General features: G+C 39.7%; 2 protein-coding genes and 1 non-coding gene across 4 annotated transcripts in view; all 3 read right to left on the bottom strand.

The window, feature by feature from the left end:
- MEIKIN (meiotic kinetochore factor) overlaps positions 1-6,997 on the bottom strand; it is a 128,619-nt gene extending 121,622 nt beyond the window's left edge. The window contains exons 1-4 of the mRNA XM_064275371.1: positions 6,477-6,997; positions 6,236-6,329; positions 5,608-5,695; positions 3,906-3,963 (exon numbers count right to left, since the gene is read on the bottom strand). Of these exons, the coding sequence (XP_064131441.1) occupies positions 3,906-3,963; positions 5,608-5,695; positions 6,236-6,329; positions 6,477-6,609 (373 nt within the window). The 5' untranslated portion in view covers positions 6,610-6,997. The remainder of the gene's footprint in view (positions 1-3,905; positions 3,964-5,607; positions 5,696-6,235; positions 6,330-6,476) is intronic.
- A 5,806-nt stretch (positions 6,998-12,803) lies between these two features.
- The window catches only part of ACSL6 (acyl-CoA synthetase long chain family member 6), a 64,050-nt gene continuing 57,358 nt past the window's right edge, over positions 12,804-19,495 (bottom strand). For both annotated transcript variants that reach the window (XM_010590124.3, XM_010590131.3), the window contains exon 21: positions 12,804-16,848. In XM_010590124.3, coding sequence (XP_010588426.2) covers positions 16,711-16,848 — 138 coding nt within the window. In that variant the 3' untranslated portion in view covers positions 12,804-16,710. The remainder of the gene's footprint in view (positions 16,849-19,495) is intronic.
- On the bottom strand, positions 15,874-15,980 carry LOC111751877 (U6 spliceosomal RNA). Its single transcript, XR_002786954.1, has one exon. It is a non-coding gene; the product is annotated as a U6 spliceosomal RNA (small nuclear RNA).

Raw genomic sequence — 19,495 nt, 5'->3', positions numbered from 1 at the left:
ATCTCCTATCAAGTGAAGTCTCCTCTTTCACTCCACCGTATGGCTTCATGCCTTTTTTATGCCTTTACTGTTATTTTAGTGGGGTTTCAGAAGGGAGATATAAATATGTGTGTTCAATCTTCCACATTAAATCTGAAGTCCTGAATTAATTTTTCAACATGTTATAAAATTACTAGAGTCCAAGGGAGAATTAAAAGTTACACGTTAAATAAAATTTTCGTGAGCTATTCCTTAAAAAGCTAGAAATAGAACTACCACATGACACAGCAATCCCACTCCTTGGAGTATTTCCTAGAGAAAATAAGAGCCCTCACATAAATAGATATATGCACACCCATGTTCACTGCTGCACTGTTTACAATAGCAAAAAGATGGAAACAACCAAGGTGCCCAACAATGGATGAGTGGATAAACAAATTATGGTATATTCACACAATGAAATACAACACAATGATGAATCCGTGAAACATCTCATAACATGGAGGAATCTGGAAGGCATCGTGCTGAGTGAAATTCGTTGCAAAAGGACAATATTATATGAGACCACTATTATAAGAACTCAAGGAAAGGTTTAAACACAGAAGAAAACATTCTTTGATGGTTACAAGGGTGGGGAGAGGCGGAGAGGCGGTGTTCACTAATTAGATAGTAGACAAGAATTATTTTAGGTAAAGGGAAGGACAATACACAATACAGGGGAAGTCAGCATAACCGGACTAAACCAAAAGCTAAGACGTTTCCTGAATACAACCAAACATTTCGAGGGACAGAGTAGCAGGGGCAGGGGTCTGGGGACCATGGTTTCAGGGAACACCTAGGTCAACTGGCATAACAAAATGTGTTAAGAAAACATTCTACATTCCACTTTGGTGAGTGGTGTCTGGCGTCTTGAAAGCTAACAAGCGGCCATCTAAGATGCATCAATTGGTCTCAACACACCTGGAGCAAAGGAGAATGAAGAACACCAAAGACACAAGGAAAATATCAGCCCAAGGGAAAGAAAGGGCCACATAAACCAGAGACTCCATCAGCCTGAAACCAGAAGAACTAGATGGTGACCGGCTACCATGAATGGCTGCCCTGACAAGGAACAGAGAATTCCTGAGGGAGCAGGAGAAAAGTGGGATGCAGATCTCAAACTCTAGTAAAAAGACCAGATTTAATGGTCTGACTAAAACTGGAGGGACCCAGAGGTAATGGCCCCTGGACTCTCTGTTAGCCCAGGACTGAAACCACTTCCGAAGCCACCTCTTCAAAGATTAGACTGGACTATAAGACATAAAATGATACTGGTTAGGAGTGTGCTTCTTAGCTCAAGTAGACACGTGAGACTATGTGGGCAGCTCCTGTCTGGAGGCGACATGAGAAGGCAGACGGGGACAGGAACTGGTTGAATGGACATGGGAAATACAGGGTGGAGAAAAGGAATGTGCTGTCACATGGTAGGGAGAACAACTAGGGTCACATAACAATGTGTATATAAGTTTTTGTATAAAAATCTGACTTGAATTGTAAATTTTCACTTAAAGCACGTTAAAAAAAATCTAAAAAAAAATTCTGTGGGCTACTCAAACCTATTTATATCAGCTTATTATTGGAAAAAAGTAGATAGGGAGAAAAACGCTAGTGCTTGCTCTCAAGTGCCTTACAGCCAAGATGAAGAGAGAGACAGAAACAATTACACTGCTGTTTTAAGTTCAATAGCACAAGTATGCAGAGAGTGCCACAAAACTACCAGGCTAGAACAACTCACCTAGAATGAAGTCAAAAAAGGGTCCCCAGTAGAGAGGGCACCTGCGCTTACTCTTGAAGAATAAGAAGTTAACCAGGCAAAATAGGGAAAGGAAGGAAAAGCATCTGTTGAACACCTCCTGTGTCCTTTTGCACCATATTCTATGAAAACTGCCTCTATAGCTAACTTGATTTTCCGCTGTATTTATTCCAATGTTAGGCCTATTTATTGAGTTTTTAATTTGATGGTATTCTTAGTTTCCAGGACTATGATTATTTTTTTATAGCAGCCGGTTATTATTATACTGATTTAGTGGCCTCTTGTCTTTCAAAAAGATATTTAAAGTTTTTTGCCATTTTCTCAGGTGTTAATTCTGTTTGTTATATGTGTTGCCCCTCCTCCATGGCGCTGGCTTTCTTCGAAGACTTGATTGATTGTTCCTAGTTGTCTGTTCATATTTCTATCTGAGAGTCTCTTATACGGCAATGAGTATAAATTCTGGTAACAGTAGCCCACCTCTGGAGATTTTGGAAGAGCGATGAGTTATTCTGGGAACTTGTGTTCTGGGTGGGGATATCCACTGTGTCTTCTGGTATTAAAGGTTACATGGGACTCTGTGCTAATTGTCTGGGTCAGTGTTCACCTAGGAAGCTTCCTGTCAGAATTCCCATTTCAGAGAGCCCATACTGTATCTATCCCGGAGTTAACAAACATAAGCATTATCTTTTTTTTTTTTTTTTTCTTTCTCACTCTGCTATCTTTGTGGCAGTCTGGAGTTCCTTCAGGATCTCCTCTGCTTCTCACTCCAGCCCCAAAATTGACCTTTAGGAGCCAACCCCTGACAGAAGCTCACTTTGCAGGGTTTTAAACTGGCAGCAAGTGCTGGCAGCTATCCATGTGGCCAGCATAAGAAGGGAATGAGAAGAAGGGGACCAAATATTCCAAATGGTAGTTCTTAATTCACCACCTTGACAAGTCTGTCAGGGTCTCCTCTATTACACTTTCTTGCATTTATTGACCAAGAGTTTGGAGTTTCTCTAGAGCTACTCTTAATTCTGCAGTAGTTTTTATCTGGTCTTGATATATTCACCAATCTCATCTTTTAAGAATGCTTTGGAATGTGTTTTTTGATGGCAGCACCCTTTATTATTTTCAAGAACAACTTCAATTATACCCATATGCAAATTGATCACAAATTTCTATATCCATCCCTCCATACCCAGCTACCTATTTGACATAGCTATTTAGTTATCTTAAAGGTACCCATAACATATTAAAAACTGAATTTATGATCTTGCCCTTAAACCAGATCTTCAAGCTAAGGCATCACCTTGTATCTAGTTATGCAAGCCAGAAACAGAAGTCATCCTTGACGCATTTTATTTCCTTCACTAGTCATTCGCCAAATCCTGTCAATTTCACTTCTTAAAAGAGCCATCAGATCTGTCCAACTTTTTCATCTCCAATGTCGCCACCTTGTTATATCCTGCCATTATTTCTTCCCTAATTAGAACAATAGCCTCCTAACTGGTCTACTTGCATCTACTCTTACTCCTTTTCACTCCTTTTCCCATATTGCAGCCAGTGATCATATCATTTCCTATTTAAAAGGCTTCTTGCTGTTCTAAGGATAAAGACCAATGTCTCTGACATAGCCTAAAGGCTTTGCAAGGCCTCTGACTGTCCAACCCTGTCTTATAATTACATTTCCTCCTACTCTCTGTACTCTAGCCATACTGGCTGCGTTTCAGTTCACTGAACACATAATGCTCAGTCTCAACTTAGGATCTTTGCACATGCTGTTCTCTCTGCCTGGATCTCTTTTTGCTTATCTCTTTGCAAAACTGATTTTTACCCTTCTTCAAATTTCAGTTCAATTTTCATTCCCTCATGGAAGCCTTCCCTAATCTCTCCAACTAAATTCAATTAGTTACACACAAGTCATTATTTATTTCTCTTTTGTAACACTTATCACTCTTATAATTGCACATTTACTTGTATGTGCTTGAAGGTTCTGAGGATTAGATTCAAAGCAAAGGCAGAAGAATTCATGTTAGACGAGAGGAAGGACAGCTCTTCCATAAAGATGGGAAGAGAGGGCAGAGGTACAAATGGATGCTTATGTTTGAAGGAAGAACAGGAAGCTGAGAGAGTTCACATCTGATAGTCTTACCTGATACTGGTTCACTATTTGATGAATTACTGTCAATCTGAAGGTCAGTGACTGATTCCTACGTGGAATAAGAATTAAAGATATAGCACAAATTATGATATTGAATATTTTTATACTACGATATTATATCACATTGATTTGACTATTTTGAAAATGAAGAATATCAAATTTATATATCAGTGTCACACGAATTGTGTATTCCTTCAACTTACTGATCACAGATATAATCTGATAATGTGTAATATTAAATCTAAAGAAGAGATATTAAAATACAATGCAGTGGACATATCTAGGGGGTCAACAATCTACAACTACTATGCGATAAACCAACAAATAGGCGATAAAGGTGAATATTTTTCTGATTCCTTATAGAGGAAGGACTTTTTTTCCTCCAAATATAAAACCAAAATAAATATACTAAAAGACAGACAAATCTAAAATACCAGAAAGTAAAGGAAAACAAACTAATAAGGAAATGCCTGTCACGTATGTGTGTCGAAGTATAACTATCTTCAATATGAATAATAAATAGGCGTTGCACAAAAAAAAAGAAATGCAGATGTTCAATAACATGAGAAAAGAGTATGGAAATTAAAACAACATGCTACTTTTCATCTATTAAAGATTTTCTTTTTTTAAGTTTCAGGTAAGATGGTACCAATGTGCCAACATGAATCAAAAATCTTAAACATGATCCAACCTCCTGACCCACTGCAAAGTATTTGCCTTATGGTAATAATTTGAGGTACACACATAAACTTCTGTAGACGGATGTACGCTGATATGTATAACAGCAAACCTTCAAAACAATCTCAATTCCCCAGCCACAGGAAAATGGTTATACATTATAGTGTATCTATTTTTTTTTTTATCTACAAGACAAAGTACTATGCAGACACTAACCATCATATTTCTGAAGACTAATGTTAGGGGAAGAGGCTGAATATACAAAAAGACAGTAATTTGTATAATTTTTTAAGCACAGAAAAAAAGGAATGAAAAGAAATATACAAAAATTAGAATTTTTTCATATTTTTTTTTTCGCATAGTCTGAAGAATCACCTACAAGAAATGCTTAACACTGTTACAGTCAGGGGTAACACAAAATGCCTTGTGTTGAAACTGCCCTCCTGACACAAACACACACACACACACACCTGTTACAGTGGAATATGTAAACTAATAACCTGTAACTTGACTATCAAACTTAATATCTAATATCAGATGAATCATAAGCAATTTTTAAAATGTGAATTTCCCCAAACTACTGAAGTACAGCTTTAAAGTACTGTACAGAATCCATATTAAATACAGTAGATCAGAAGTTATATTGTAATGGTAATGAATCCTGTTTCTTGTTGATGGAAAGTCAAACGTGAAAATGGCTTTAAAATGTTTAAGTGCTACTAAACACAAGGAGTTATTAAGAAACGTTTTGTTACCTGTCACACTGAAAATTATCCAGTAACACATATTTCTCAAATGCTTGTCAAGGAAAAGAAAAAAATGAAAATGCATGGCCAGGAACCAATCTGAATCAGAAATTCAAGGTCCTGTCTTAAGATACAAAATCAATGTTTATAAAAACACCAAAAACCTATGGAGTTTCTATTGACAAAGACCATTTCATTCTTTTATGCCGAGGTACATGAGGCACCGCAGATCTCCAAGTATCCAAGAACCATAGAAGAAACATACATACACTCAATGCAGCACTCTTCTCATCCTGGCTCTCTTCACTACTGCTATCTTCTTTCAGGCTTTTCTTTCCTGTAACTCTTAACTGAGTGCTAACAGACAAACAACACAATTAGTTTGTACCCTCTGGACTTGGCTATCTATGTACCTGTTCATTACTGCTCAGAACCTAAAAGCTCTTCGGAGACATTCTTGGGAAGAAGTAAGGACAGAGTGGATAAATTGCACCAATGCCTAAATGATGCTACAAAACCTTTCTCCAAGGCCTTATCTCACTTTTTTTAGATAACAGGCAAGGTTCCCCTTTTTTTTTTAAATAAAATTTTCTGTCAATTTTTTGGGTCTATGTTCAGAGAGGATCCCTGGTGGTTAACAGCCCTCAGCCGTTCGAATCCACCAGCTGCTCTTTGGAAACCCTATGGGGCAGTTCTACTCTGTCCTATAGCGTCGCTGAGTCAGATTCGACTCGACGGTAACGGGTTTTTTGGTTTTTGTTCAGAGAAAAAGCGAAATCAGAGTATTCATTAATTTTCTTCGTTGATTCTTAAATGAGAGGGTATTAGCAGAAAGTTAGGATTGAATTTTTCTAAGGAGGCCAGAAGGCAGGGGGGCTGTTATTCGAGGCTACGCACCTCAGCGGCCCAGAGCTGCTCCCTCCCCACCCGCTGTGCTCCGCCTTCTCCACGACCTTCGGCAAACCCTGCGCTTTGCGTTTCCCTTTCAGGCCTGCGAAAAGGTGACAAGTTTCAGGGCGACAGCCCTGGAGTCCCGCCCACGGGTCGCGGGGTCCTTGGGGCCGAGCCCTGGCGGTCCCGGCCCGCTGCGCTCACCCGCCCCGGGTCCCGCCCCATGGGCCAGCCCAGCGGGGCTTACGGTGGGCAACGAGCCACCGGCCCGGGCCTGGTGGGGCCTCTGCCTTCGCGGGGACGCTTCGGTCCGGAGTTGGAGTTAGGTTGAGCCTCTGGCCAGTCCGCTTCTTGCGGGTATAGGCCCGTAGCGGCCACATTGCCACCCTACCCCAGGCCTTGGGGGCCTCTTAGCCACTCTCGTCGTGTTAATGAACGGCACCACAGGCGGGGGTAATCAACGGCCGGGCAAGACCCGCGGAGCAACCGAACAGATGCTAGGATGCAAAAATCAGAAAACGAAGACCTGGCACTGCAACTACAGTACTCAGCCTCGCTCCCGCGTTTTTATTTCTGCGAGGCCGCGCAGCGGCTTCTGGGAAGACCCAGAATGAGGCGGCGGCCCCACCCTTTCGGAGGCGTGGCGCTCCAATACTTGGCCACTGGGCTGCAAGGCACCTGGGACTCTGCAGCGGGCTCTTTTGTCTGTGCTGAAGGGAAGCTAATTGGAAAAAGCCTTTTCCTCATCCAGGAGTCACTCCTTTTTTTTTTTTTTTTAATTGTGCTTTAGGGGAAAGTTTACAGAACAAATTAATTTTTCAGTCAAAAATTTATATGCAAACTGTTTCGTGACTTTGGTTGCAATCCCCATAATGTGTCACACTCTCCCCTTTTCCACCCTGGGTACCCCGTTTCCATTCATCCAGTTTTCCTGTCCATTCCTGCCTTCTTGTCTTTCCTTTGGAAACCCTGGTGGTGTAGTGGGTAAGTGCTACCACTGCTAACCAAGAGGTCGGCAGTTCAAATCCACCAGGCGCTCCTTGGGAACTCTGGGGCAGATCTACTCTGTTCTCTAGGGTCACTATGAGTCGGAATCGACTCGACGGCAGTGGATTTGGTTTTTTGGTTTGGTCTTTGCTTTTGGCCAGGTGTTGCCCATTTGGTCTCCTATACTTGACTGATCTAAGAAGCATGTGTTACTGTTTTATAGGCCTGTCTAATCTTTGCCTGAAAGATGAACTTCAGGAGTGGCTTCAGTTCTGTGTTAGAGGGGTGTCCAGGGGCCTCCAGTCTCTGTCAGACCAGTAAGTCTGGTCTTTTTTGTGATTTGAATCTTATTCTACATTTTTCTCCCGCTCTGCCTGGGACCCTCTATTGTGATCCCTGTCAGAGCTCTTGGTGGTAGTAGCCAGGCACCATCTAGTTCTGGGCTCAGGCTGGTGGAGGCTGTGGAGGCTTTTTTTTCTTTTAGTCCTTTGAGTTAATTTTTTCCTTGTGTCTTTGGTTTTCTTCATTCTCCTTTGCTCTGGACGGGATGGGACCAATAGATGTATCTTAGATGGCTGTGCACAAGCTTTTAAGACTCCAGAAGCTACTCGTCAAAGTAGGATGTAGAACATTTATTTTATGAACTATGTTATGCCAGTTGACCTAGATGTCCCCCGAGACCATGGTCCCTAGCCCTCAGTCTCAGTAACTTGGTCCCTCAGGTGTTTGGATGTGTTTAGGAAGCTTCTATGATTGTTCCCTCTTTGTACTCTGTTGTAACCCCATGAGGGTGGATCCTGCCCAGTGCAACCCCTGGTCAGCTGGAGTCAGCTGAGAGACACCAGGCCTTTGAGAAAGAGAAAGCAGACTTTATTGCAAGTGGGTCAAGCAAGTAGCTTGGAGACTAAGTCTCAAATCAAGCTCCCCGAGGCTGGGGATTTCAGGGTAGTTAAAAGGTTCAGAATAGGGAAATTATTATGAAGCTTCTGAGAGTAGGCAGGCAATTCCAGGAACTAATTAACATGTGTGGGGGGTGCAGCGGGGGTGCTGTGTCATTGCAGCTAAGGGTGTGTTTTTCAGGTTGTAACACATGAAATTCACCTAAGGACAGCTTTGCAGCTTATTGCACATGTCCCAATGGAGGGGGAGCAGTGAAGTGGCCTTGGGCTGCTACACAGGATGCCTTAGCAGGGAGTAGTTGACCATAGACCTGGGGTGTGATGGGTGGAGGGGGAACAGTCTAACCTTGTTGGTTACACTATTATATATACATATATGATTATACATGTTATACATATAAATACGTATGTAAAATATCCACAGCCTAACCTGTATATGTATATGGGTATACTCCTATAAGCCCTCTGTGATCATTAAGGATGTGTGTTGACTTGGCTGGGCCATGATTCTCAGTGGTTTGGCAGTTATAATGTGGTTTGGCAGTTATAATGTAGTTTGGCAGTCATATAATGATATAGTCAACTGCATGATAAGATCTCATATAATGTGATTGCCTCCATAATAGGAGCTGCTGTGAGTGGCCAATCAGTTGAAGGGAGTTTCCTTGGGGGTGTGGCCTGCATCCAATATAGGTGGACCTTCTGGCAAGGCTTGTGGGCTTTTGCTCACTCTGGATCCTGCAACTGGCTCCTGTTTGTCTAACCTCCAGTTCTTGGGACTTGAGCTAGCAGCTAACTTGCCACCTTGCTTGCTGATCTTGGAATTCATTGGTCTCTGCAGTCCGGGAGCCAGGAGAAGCCTCCAGCCTGATCCATGGATTTGTGGCATTCCAGCCTCTATAACAGCCAGAGCCATTTCCTTGATATAAATCTCTATGTATATTTATATACTACTGGTTTTGCTTCCCTTGGGAACCCAGCCTAAGACACCCTCCACCTACTGTGTTTGCCTCTTTCTTTTCTTCTTTTATTCTTCTTGTGTTCCTATAAGTGTCTTCCTTTGCCTTGGTCAAATTGTGCTGACTTCCCCTTTTTTGTGTATTGCCTTTCCTTCACCAAAGTTAACACTTGTTTTTACTATCTAGTTAGTGATATCCCCTTCCAACCCTCCCCTCCCTGGTAACCATAGAATATTGTTTCTTTCTGTGCGTAAACCTATTCTTGAGTTTTTATAATAGTGGTCTTATACGATATTTGTCCTTTTGCAACTAATTTCATTCAGCATAATGCCCTCCAGATTCATCCATGTTGTGAGATATTTCACAGATTCATCATTGTTCATTATCGTTGCATAGTATTCCATGGTGCGTATGTACCATAATTTGTTTATCCACTCATCTGTTGATGGGCACTTAGGTTGTTTTTATCTTTTTGCTATTGTGAATAATGTCGCAATGAACATGGGTGTGCGTACATCTATTCGTATGACAGTTCTTACTTCTCTAGGATATATTCCTAGGAGTGGGATTGCTGGATCATATAGTATTTCTATTTCTGACTTTTAAGGAAATGCTATATCATTTTCCATAGTGGCTGTACCATTTAACATTCCCACCAGCAGTGTATGAGAGCTCCAATCTGCCCACAACCTCACCAGCATTTATTGTTTCCTGAATTTTTGATCAGAGCCATTCTTGCAGGGGTGAGATGGTATATCATCATGGTTTTAATTTGCATCTGTCTAATGACTAATGATCGAGAGCATCTTTTCATGTATTCGTTGGCTGCCTGAGTGTCCTCTTTGGTGAAGTGTCTGTTCATGTCCTTTGCCCATTTTGGTTGGATTGATTATCTTTTTATTGTTGAGTTGTTGGAGTTTCCTGTATATTTTAGAGATTAAACTTTTATCAGATGTCATTGTCAAAGATTTTTTTCCCAGTCTGTAGGTTCTCTTTTTTCTCTCTTAGAAAAGTTTTTTGATGAGCATAAATACTTAATTTTTAGGAGGTTCCAGTTATCTAGATTATCTTCTGGAATTTGTACATTTTTAGTTGTTTGATATTCTATTTATGCCATAATTTAGGGCCCCTAGCATTGTCCCTATGTTTTCTTTCATGAACTTTACAGGTTTTACATTTAGGTCTTTGATCCATTTTGAGTCAATTTTTATGTATGGGGTGAGGTATGGATCCTGTTTCCTTTTTCTGCAAATGGATATCCAGTTTTGCCAGCACCATTTATTGAAGAGGTTATCTCTTCCTCATTTAATGGAGTTTGGCCCTTTATAGAAGATCAAGTGTCCATAACCCAAACCAAACCCATTGCTGTTGGGTTAATTTCAACTCATGGTGACCCTATAGAACAGAGTATAACCGCCCCATAAGGTTTCCAAGGCTGTAAGTCTTTATGAAGGCAGACTGTCACATCTTTCTCCCACATAGCAGCTAGTGAGTTTGAACCACTGACTTTTTGGTTAGCGCTTTAACCACTTTAACCACTGAGCCACCAGAGCTCTTTCTAGGTGTCCATAGGTGAATGAATTTATTTCTGGTTTCTCAATTCTGTTCCATGGTTCCATGTGTCTGTCATTGTACCAGTATCAGGCGGTTTTGGATACTGTAGCTGTATTGTATGTTCTGAGATCGAGTAGTGTGAGGCCTCCTACTTTGTTCTTTTTCAATAGTGTTTTACTTATCTGGGGGTGCCCCTTTGCTTTTAATTTCCTCATTAGTCTATTAGTTCCAACACCTGCTTCTGATGCCGCAGCCACTCCCCTTATCAGCACTCCAGGAAGGCCACAGTAATGGAGCTTTAGGAGTCTGAGCACAGGGAGTGTCTGGGGATCAGGCTAACTCAGTTCAAGAAGGTCAAAGAGGAACAAATGGACATTAAGATGACAGGGAGCAGAGGCTAAGGAGTCAACTTCAGGTCCTGGGACCAGCAATATACTGAGAGGCCATGGTCCTTGAAGGTCACTCTAACCAAGACCAGACTCTAGGGGGACAAACACGATCCCTTAACCCCTGCCCAGCAACCACATTCTACACATTAAGCATTCTTGTGATCAAGTTAGAAAATTCCATAGGGGCTTCCTTCCTAGTGCAATGGGGCTCAACTCTTCTGCTCAGCTTAATTAGAGGGCATAAGACTGGCCATACATTCAGGCTGAACATCTGGCTGCATCTGACAGGCATATTATGCACATAACAATAGCCATCTTCTTGTTTTTTAAAAAATGTCAACATTTTGCAATTTAAAAATACACTTTGTAGAGGTGAAATTAGAAAAAGCTCAAGAAGGACTTTATTGTGATACTCCAATATTGTGTATGAATATACAGCCAGTTTGTGGGTTTGGGATTCCCTGGAGCCCAAAGGAAAGCTTTCTGAATATTTTCCTATGAAGTAACCACACTACTTATCTATCAGTTTGTCTTACTGTGGTGGCTTGCATATTGCTATGATGCTGAAAATTATACCACCAGTATTTCAAATACCAGCAGGGTCACCCATGGTAAACAGGTTTCAGCAGAACTTCCAGACTAAGACAGACTAGGAAGAAAGGCCTGATAATCTACTTCTAAAAAAATTAGCTGATGAAAACCCAGTGAATCACAATAGAAAATTATTTAATGTAGTGAGCCCCCAGGTTGGAAGGCACTACACAGTGGCCTCAACAATGGACTCAAACATGCCAATGACTTTGAAGATGGCACAGGACTGGGCAATGTTTTATTATGTTGCACATAGGGTTGCCATGAGTCAGAGCCAACTCAATGGCAACTAACAAACAGTAGTTGAATAACCTACTGAGCAGCTTCGTTTGTGATCCCATCCACAGGTTTTAGGAGTCCAACTGAAAGGCAGTTTAATTTTGCTTAATTGACAAGAACAGAAAAAATCTCAGTGATAGATGAAACGTCCCTTCAAGTATTGAGTCTTAATGTTACGCAACGTATGAAAAAAGACAAAGCAGATTCCATACAGTAGACTTTTTCTGAGCGTGTACTACAGACAGGACAGGTCATCTGCACTGGAGCTACCACTTCAGGTGGCTCACAGTATGAGTGGGAGTGGAGCAGAGGGAGCAATCACTCAATCAACCATGTGGGAAGCTTGAGAAAAAGATGCTTGAACTGAGTTTGGAGAGATGAACTGGTAGACAAGGGAGATAAAAAGGAAGAGCATTCTAGAAACAGGATACCATGCAAGGCATGGAGACACAGAAAAGCATGATGTGTCAGGGCACTACAAAAAGTAGTTGACACGATTGGAACCAAGGCTCCTTCCATATGGGAGGGGCAGGAGAAGAGATGCTAGATTCCTTTAGGCCTTGTATGCTGACCCAGGAAGTCTTAACTTTATCTTGCAAACTATGGGAAGTCATAGAAGAAGTATTAAGCAGGAGAGTGGCATGACCAGATTTTCAATTTAGAAAGATCGTTCCTGGCTGAAATGGGGTGGTGAAATTTGAGGATGCCGGCAGCAAGCAGGAAGACTAGTTAAGAGTGCAATGAGTCCAGACAAGAGATGAAAATGGACCAGACTACACTAACAGCTGTGAGGAGGAAGAAGAATGGATGGTAGTAAATATATGGAGAAGGCAGAGTCTGTCAAACTTAGACATGGCAGAATGCACCATTTTAAGAAATTATACCTTCTACACCGTATGGAAATATGTTTAAGGGCCATCATGATGGAAAATCTGAAGTTATTTATTCTTTCAAAAGTATAAAAATGATTTAAATCCAGGACACATTTGGTGACAGCAAGAGTTCTAGCAGAGTCCCAGACAAAGGAGAGCCTCTCTTTGGTTCACCATGAGTCTTTGGAGTTTGCAAAACCATTACAGAGGCTGATTAGTGACCTAGCGCAATACTATGTTTACCATAAGCATTGATTATCATTGATGATTACCAAATATGCTAACATCAGGAGGTCATGTGATCTAAATATATAAAATAGTAAATATAAGCAACTTTGAGAAATGAAAAATCTTTATTTTTTATAAAAGTTTTCATAAATGCATTTTGTTTGATATGCATGCTATTATTATAACAAAGCAACTTAAAATATAATTACAGTTAAGACAATTTTATGCATATTTAAAAAGTAATATTTTAATCCCCTCAATTTTTAAAAATTGAAAGTAGAATAAGCAATTCTTCAAAAAATATCCATCTCCCTGCCCCACCACCACCACCACGCAATCATTGCAATGACTTAACAAGGAAAATAAAAATAATCAAATGAACATTTAACCTTTTCAGTTTGGGACCAGGTTTAGAAATGCTTGTATTCAGGTATTTATCTACTGCCTCTGTGTTACAATCATTAATGTGTTCTAACTGAAAAGTTCCTCATTTGGGGCTTAGTCCTCACTGGAATGCTAATCCCATTCTTACTGCAGCTGATTGTACATTCACAAAGGACTGTGCAGCATACCTGAGAGAAAATTCAGACTACCAGGGTCCTTTTTCTCTTAAGTGTAAATGCTTCTTTAAGTAAAAACAGGCAAGAAAATACAGCCAATTTAGCCCAACTTTTTTTTTTTTTATAGTTTATCACTTTTATGTAGGATCATTCATTCTTTTTTTTTTTTTTCCTGAGATATAAGCAAGTCTGCAAGTGGTCTGCTTTCATGCAAAAATACATTTTCCTGTTCTTTACATTCATTTTATAGTATTTTATATTCTAAATAACTATATCACATTTGTGCTTTATATGCTTGAAAAATAAAGAATAATTAGTTTTCTTTACTGCAAAAAAATAAAAGAATATTAGTGCTTTCACAGATAAGAATATCAAATTAACTGATTTCAAGTTGCTAAAACATTATCTGATTGTAAAAATCGCAATGCAAAGTTTTATTTTTTCTCATGCTTGCAGTTTTACCTAAATTTAGAATGAAAGGATAACTTGCTTATGTGAGGGAGACATGGTATGTTTACTCCTTGGACTTCTGAGTTTGGGAATTCCTAGTACAATACACCACACCCGGACAGAGTCTCCCCTCCTGTCTGGAGAGGAAATTACAATACAATATTAAGACATCTTTTATGACAAAAAGAAAAAGGATTGATGTAATTCCTTTTTATAATACACACAACAGAATAAGCTTACAAAATGTAAGAATTACTAACACATTCGAGTGAGAAACAGGTAAAAAAAGCCAAACATTTAACATGTTTATGCTTAAGGAACTGATTCCCTGATACACTTCCAGTCTTAGATCTAATGCCCAGTCTGAATGCAAATGTCTTAAGTACAAAGCCTTTTTCTATATTGGTTAAAGAGAAACACAAACTTTTTTTCTCCAGAATAATATTGGGAAATCTGAAGCAAGAAAAATTTTCCATTAATACATATTGTCTCATTTTTCCTTTATTAAAAATTTAAGTGAAGGTAAACAGATAGGAATAGATAGATGTACCTGCAACATATTTAGGGTTCACTCTTTTCTCTGCACACCTTCACTGTTTATTGGCCCAAGTGTGATGATTTTCACACACATCAGGAAAGCTAGTAGAAACAAAATCTTCCCAGTGAGAAAAAGAAGAAATCCTAAGTTTTCCATAATCAATAATATCCAACTACTATAAAGTAAAGTAGAATCAAAATAAGTTTTAAATTATTTGGTTATATTGCCCAAATTCTTTTTTGAAAACAAAGCCAACTGTGAAATTTTACTCAAGTGGAAGGACAATGGGAAACAACTTTTTCTTTGTAATGTGAAGTTACTGGCCTTTAAAATAGTATCAATATCCAATTCAAGTAACAACATCCACTTTTATTAGTTAAATATATATTAAATCTAATAAATTAATACTATATATAGATGTGGTCTCAGACATTTTTAGTATTATTTATTCAGAAATGTCTTTCAAAATTAATGTGCATAAAACTAACTCAGCTACTAAACGTCAAATCCATAAGTGAACGCAGTGGATCTTCAGAAAGAATGTGCTGAAGGAATTATGTAAAAGGTTGAATAAATACATCAAATGCAGCTGTGGTCCACTTCTAGCAAGACTGAGACATAAATGTATAATTCATCCAGTAAAAAAAAAGGCCTGTGTAATTATGCAGTTTTTAACTGACAGTATTTATTTACAGTTTGGATTCACTCCAGGTGAAAAGAGCTTCTAGACTGTGAATAGTCCCCTCCTCTGCTTTCAGAGAACCGTCTCTACAGGAGAAAAACTGTCCTAGGCACTGGGGCTTCTTCAGATGCACAGTCTATAGCTTGAAGCTTAATTGTTGTCCATGGTATCTGGGCTTCATATGAAAGTGTTGGCATCCAGGGCCAGGGCATGTCTAAATACATAACACAAGAGAGGGAGTTTTCGTGCTTAACTTAGAAACACTTAAAAATTTGAGGAATGGAATTATGCCCTAAGGAATTATTTCTGTATGATAGATAGACTTATAAAGTTTCCTAGGAGCATTTTGAAGGGGTTCTTCAAAATTATGTTGCTGAAAAATTATTTTATTTGGAGATAACAACCCCCCTATCCTGCCTTGACAGACTTATTAAAAGGTGAGATTGTTCAGAATTAGTCAAATTGGGCTTCCTAGGCCTGGCACGGACATGTTAACAATGGAAGACTGGAAGACCCCAGCAAGGAACATTAAGTACACTAATTGCTGCCTACCCTGAGAAATAACTCTGGGTTTCTTCTCCCGGCTTCCCCATTCATTGTAAAATCAGCAAACATCTTTTAGAAGTCATTATGGTAAGAAGTTCATGGATACACATATACTATTTTTTTGTTTAAATATGGAACACTCCACGATTGGGGAGGGGCCATGCTAATCTTCTCTGTATCGTTCCAATTTTAGTATATGTGCTGCTGAAATGAGCATTACATATACTATTTTGAAGTAGTTTTCACATAACATTTTTCCTAGGTGGTTTCTAAATATTAATGAACTTAAATGAAAAAAACGTATTGAAAGATCTTTGTAAATTGTTATATAAATTTAACATCTGTATACCAGTATCTGAATTTGCATTTTTCATGAATAAAAGTAAAAATTAGAGAGAAAACTTTTCACATCAATAGGGATTGTCATGTTTAAAGAATCTAAAGTTATGTAGAATATGAGCTATCATGCTTTGTTTTAGCATGATTCTGTACACCTAATTTTAATTTTTTAAGTCTGATTTAACTGTGATTTTGACAATCAGTTATTGAATGAGGTAGTCCACATTGCCTAGATATTTCCTGTATCTATTCCACAAATAATTAAGTACAATATATCAGTTATATTTTTCCTTTATGTTTAATAGGAATTCTGGGAACATTGAGAATATATATCACTTTTAGTGATACACAGTCCTTGAGAAAATGTCTTGATTTTTACATTGCCATTTATAATATTTTTATCAGCTTGGTACAATACCATTTTAATAAAAATAAAGTGTACTCGATGATGATAGAGAAAATATTGTTAAAGACCTCTTGGGACAGGAAAAGGCTCAATCATAAGGTCAGGTGCTTATCCATTTTCAGCTGCATCATTCTGAGTCATTACTTTCAAGAATAACTAATATAACTACCGAGTCCATTATACTGAGAACTTTCCTTGAACTTCATACGAAGACTGAATAAAGGTCTTCTATTTGTGTTCTGAAGTACTCTCTCAGCTGGGGTCTCTTAGCCTTTAACGTTGGTGTCAGCAAGCCATTTTGAACTGAGAACATGTCAGTGTGGATGTGAATGGCTTTAACCTAAAAACCAAATGCAGAATACATCTTTAACAGGATTAGAACATCATATTTATAGCATACATGATAAAAGTAAACAGGCATATGTTTACTAATAGATATATAGATATACAAACACTATGCCTATTTCAAAGTTGAAATTATGTTAATAACAGAACATTAAGCTCTTTTGACATGTCTGAAAGCCACCTTTTTTCCTTTTATTCATTCATTTTTTCACTCATTCATTTAGCCAGTCAACAGAAATGAATGGTTGCTTACTCTGTGGCAGGCATTGAAGATACAAAGAGGCATCAGTAATGTCTCTGCCCTCAAGGAGTACATATTTTCATCCAGTAGAGCAGACTGAGACACCAAAAAAACCAAACCAAACCAAACCCAGTGCCGTCAAGTCGATTCCGACTTATAGCGAACCTACAGGACAGAGTAGAACTGCCCCATAGAGTTTCCAAGGAGCGCCTGCTGGATTCGAACTGCTGACCCTTTGGTTAGCAGCTGTAGCACTTAAGCACTACGCCACCAGGGTTTCTGCCAGAGACACATCGAACAATTATTAGACAATATGGTATGCACAGGTGAAGGGCATCTAATGCACTTATGGTAGGAGGGGGAAGGAACAGTTAGGGAAGACTTGCCAAATCAGGGGAAAGGTGGGTGCAAAAAGGGCATTCTGGGCAGAAGCAACCCCAAGAACAAAGCTATGGGAGTGAGAAATGGCTGAGTGTGAGAAAGGAAATCCAAGTGGTTTCTTATTGTTGTACCGTAAAGTAGGTGGTAAAGAGGGTGAGAGATGAAACTGAACTGGTAGATGGGCCAGCTCCTGGAGCTTAAACTGTATTCTGAAGGCAATAAGGAGGCACTGAAGGTTTCTATACAGGGGGATGACACCGCTTGAATATGCGTTTTAGAAAGATTTCACCCATAGAAACATAAAGATGGTTTTTGAGAAAGCAAGATAGGAAGCAAGGATACCAATCAGAAGGATCTGGCCAATCCATGGGAGAGAAGATAAGGGCCTATGCTAGGTCAGTGGCAGATTCGGTGACAAGAAAGCTGTTCTAAGAACAATTCAGAGATAAATTGGCAAGATGGAGCATAAGAGAGAGGCAGCCTTCAGGACTCCAAGGTTTCTGGCTGGAACTGCTGTGTGGTGGTGCCATTCATAGGAGGAATATAAAGTCTATGTTAAATGATGAATCCAAGTTAAAAAAAAAAGTTCTGCCTGGAAATTTTATCCCATCTATGGGGAGAGGAGGTATAGACAGATCAGACTTAGTATTCACACTGCCTATTTCCATGAGGCAGGTTCCAGGCCTCCTGGTACCAAGGCTCTTTACAAGGCTGAATGGGGCCAGAGAGACTAGATGGACTGATCTAGGAGGGCCTGGCAGTCTCCTCCCACATGAGGCTCTAGCTGAAAGGGTCACAGTCAGTTCCAAAAGAATGTTACACTCTGAGCTTGAGCTGAATCGTGAAGTGACACTGTCTCCAAGAAATTGTATCCTGAATGACAACTGGGACTAAATCCGATGAGAGACGAAACCCATCATCATCAAATAGCAAACTGGGTTATGAATTGCTGTAATAGAGTTTTTTTTTGTTTATAATTCAAAATATATGTGTTATATATAAATATAATTTTTTGTTTTGTGTAACTGATATTTACTGAGCAACTACTATGTGTCAGATATTGTTTTAGGCACTAGGGGTACATAGAAGAACAAGACACAATCCCTGCCTGCATGGAGTTTACAATCTAGTGAGAGATGTTGCAGTATGATACTGCTGCTATGGAGACAAGCACAGAGAGGGCCGCCTGTGGCAGGCAGTCAGTTGCCTTCCCAGTACCCACTTCCTACTTCTTCTTTTTTTTTTTTTAGATAATTTTTATCGTGCTTTAAGCCAAAGTTTACAAATCAAGTCAGTCTCTCACACAAAAACCCATATACACCTTGCTACACACTCCCAATTAATTACTCTCCCCCTAATGAGACAGCCCGCTCTCTCCCTCCACTCTTTCTTTTCGTGTCCATTTCACCAGCTTCTAACCCCCTCCACCCTCTCATCTCCCCTCCAGGCAGGAGATGCTAACATAGTCTCAAGTGTCCACCTGATCCAAGAAGCTCACTCCTCACCTTCCTACTTCTTCTTGCTAAAAGAATCCTGACTTGGTTTGGGGCTAAATCAGTCTATGCCAATCATGACAACCCTGTTTCCTGCTTTCCCAGCCTCCCTTGCAGCTAGAGTAGCCATGAATTCCTTTCTGGCCAGTGACAAGGGCAAGTTTTTGCTTTCCTGATAAAAGATTCAGACATAGCTATACTCTACCCACATCCCCTTCTTCTTTCCCTGAATGTGGTTAGAGTCTGTAGCAGCCACCTTATGACAATGAGGTAACAAGCCAAAATGCTAATAATGGAGAGTGGAAAGACAGGCAGAGCCTAGGTCTTTGAGGACCTGAACCTGCCTTGGACTGCTTACTTTGAAATTCTTCTTATGTGAGAGGAAAAAAAAAGTCCTGTGTATTTAAAAACATTGTGAACCATGTTTTCTGTTAGAGCTGAATGCATCCCTGATATACCACCCAACCCAGGCTTGAAGCATTAGGTTAGGATTCATAGAGAAGGAATGCCTGAGTTGAACTTTGAAG

This window comes from Loxodonta africana, chromosome 2, assembly GCF_030014295.1.
Source record: "Loxodonta africana isolate mLoxAfr1 chromosome 2, mLoxAfr1.hap2, whole genome shotgun sequence".
Lineage (NCBI taxonomy): Eukaryota > Metazoa > Chordata > Mammalia > Proboscidea > Elephantidae > Loxodonta > Loxodonta africana.
The sequence above is the reverse complement of the archived record's forward strand: the minus strand, read 5'-3'. Positions and strand labels throughout refer to the sequence as shown.